Genomic DNA, 1,258 nt, shown 5'->3' on the forward strand with positions numbered 1-1,258 from the left:
CCCAGGTAAAGTATAAAGCATGACACACAACAACCAGTCAGATCCCCTCTTACACAAACATCATTGCCTCCTCTGTGAAGATGTCCAGCTCTCAAACAACCACCACTAATGGGGTGGTGGTCATCACCCATGTCTACCCCTATGGGAACGGGATGGGGGTCGCGGGGGTCYCTTCTACCCCTCACTGTCTGGGACAGACGGTTTTCTCAGTGCTGGGAAGTTTCCGGGCAGGGCATCCAAAAGCGCTTGGGGTAAGAATTTTCTAATTAAAATGACAATTTTGGTTGAATGTAATGGGTTGAATGTAATGGAAGAACAGAAAAAAGAAATTTCCTGCTTTGCTCTTTGTTTTTCTCTCACAGACCGTACAGATCATGATTGGTTTGATGATGCTGTTAACAGGAATTGTGATGGCTACAGCCCCGTGGTTGGATAATATTGGAGTAGTCAGTGGAATATTTGTCTGGGGATCGATCATTGTGAGTGAGCTGCTTGAGCTGCTCTGTCTAACAATCCTCCCTTACGTTTCCTGTCTGCCTGGATACAAAACAAAACGTCCTCCTAGTTAAATCATGTCACTTTAAAAATATATTTATTTAATTTGAAGTAATGCTTTATAAATAATGACTTGTCTTAACTAACAATTTGTCTTAACCAAGGACTTTTATCCACATATATGTATTTGGCTAACTTTGGTCATACTGTAGAAATATGTGTGTCCCAAATGGCACAGTATTCGCTATATAATGCACTATGTAGGAAATAGGGATACAGTATAAATATGGTGCACTATGTAGGGAATAGGGAGCCATTTAGGATGCATCCTTGAAAAATCTCTTTCTTGTTCCTTCTCAGTATGTAGTTGCAGGCTCTCTCACTGTTGCCGCTGACAACAAACTGAACAAATGTCTGGTCAGTATCAATATTTTTRCCCCAATAAAGTTTAGGCTTTTGATTTATAAAGTTCCTCTCTATTTGAAGACATAGAATCTACTYTARGATAGGCCCTCATGTTTTCGTTTATCTGCTGGTTTTCCTCCCAAAACACAAGCAGTGGGGGGGCCACTGGCGTTAACTGTGGATTGCCCGTTTAAAGAATCGTAATAACAATGATAAGGAATAACAACATACTGAATTCGGTATTGCGTTTAATTCTTCTGAAATTTCCTTCCACAACCAGCCATTCCCATGTCCTCTTTCTGCTCTCATCTTCGCTGCTTAGGTGAAGTCCTCCCTGTTAATGACTGTTGTTCCGACC

The 1,258-nt window shown here is 41.1% G+C and overlaps 1 protein-coding gene across 1 annotated transcript in view; it reads left to right on the plus strand.

The window, feature by feature from the left end:
- LOC112068579 (membrane-spanning 4-domains subfamily A member 4A) overlaps positions 1-1,258 on the plus strand; it is a 6,198-nt gene continuing 4,940 nt past the window's right edge. The window contains exons 1-3 of the mRNA XM_070438206.1: positions 1-251; positions 363-479; positions 856-912. Coding sequence (XP_070294307.1) covers positions 81-251; positions 363-479; positions 856-912 — 345 coding nt within the window. The 5' untranslated portion in view covers positions 1-80. The remainder of the gene's footprint in view (positions 252-362; positions 480-855; positions 913-1,258) is intronic.

Source organism: Salvelinus sp. IW2-2015, unplaced genomic scaffold, assembly GCF_002910315.2.
Source record: "Salvelinus sp. IW2-2015 unplaced genomic scaffold, ASM291031v2 Un_scaffold585, whole genome shotgun sequence".
NCBI lineage: Eukaryota > Metazoa > Chordata > Actinopteri > Salmoniformes > Salmonidae > Salvelinus > Salvelinus sp. IW2-2015.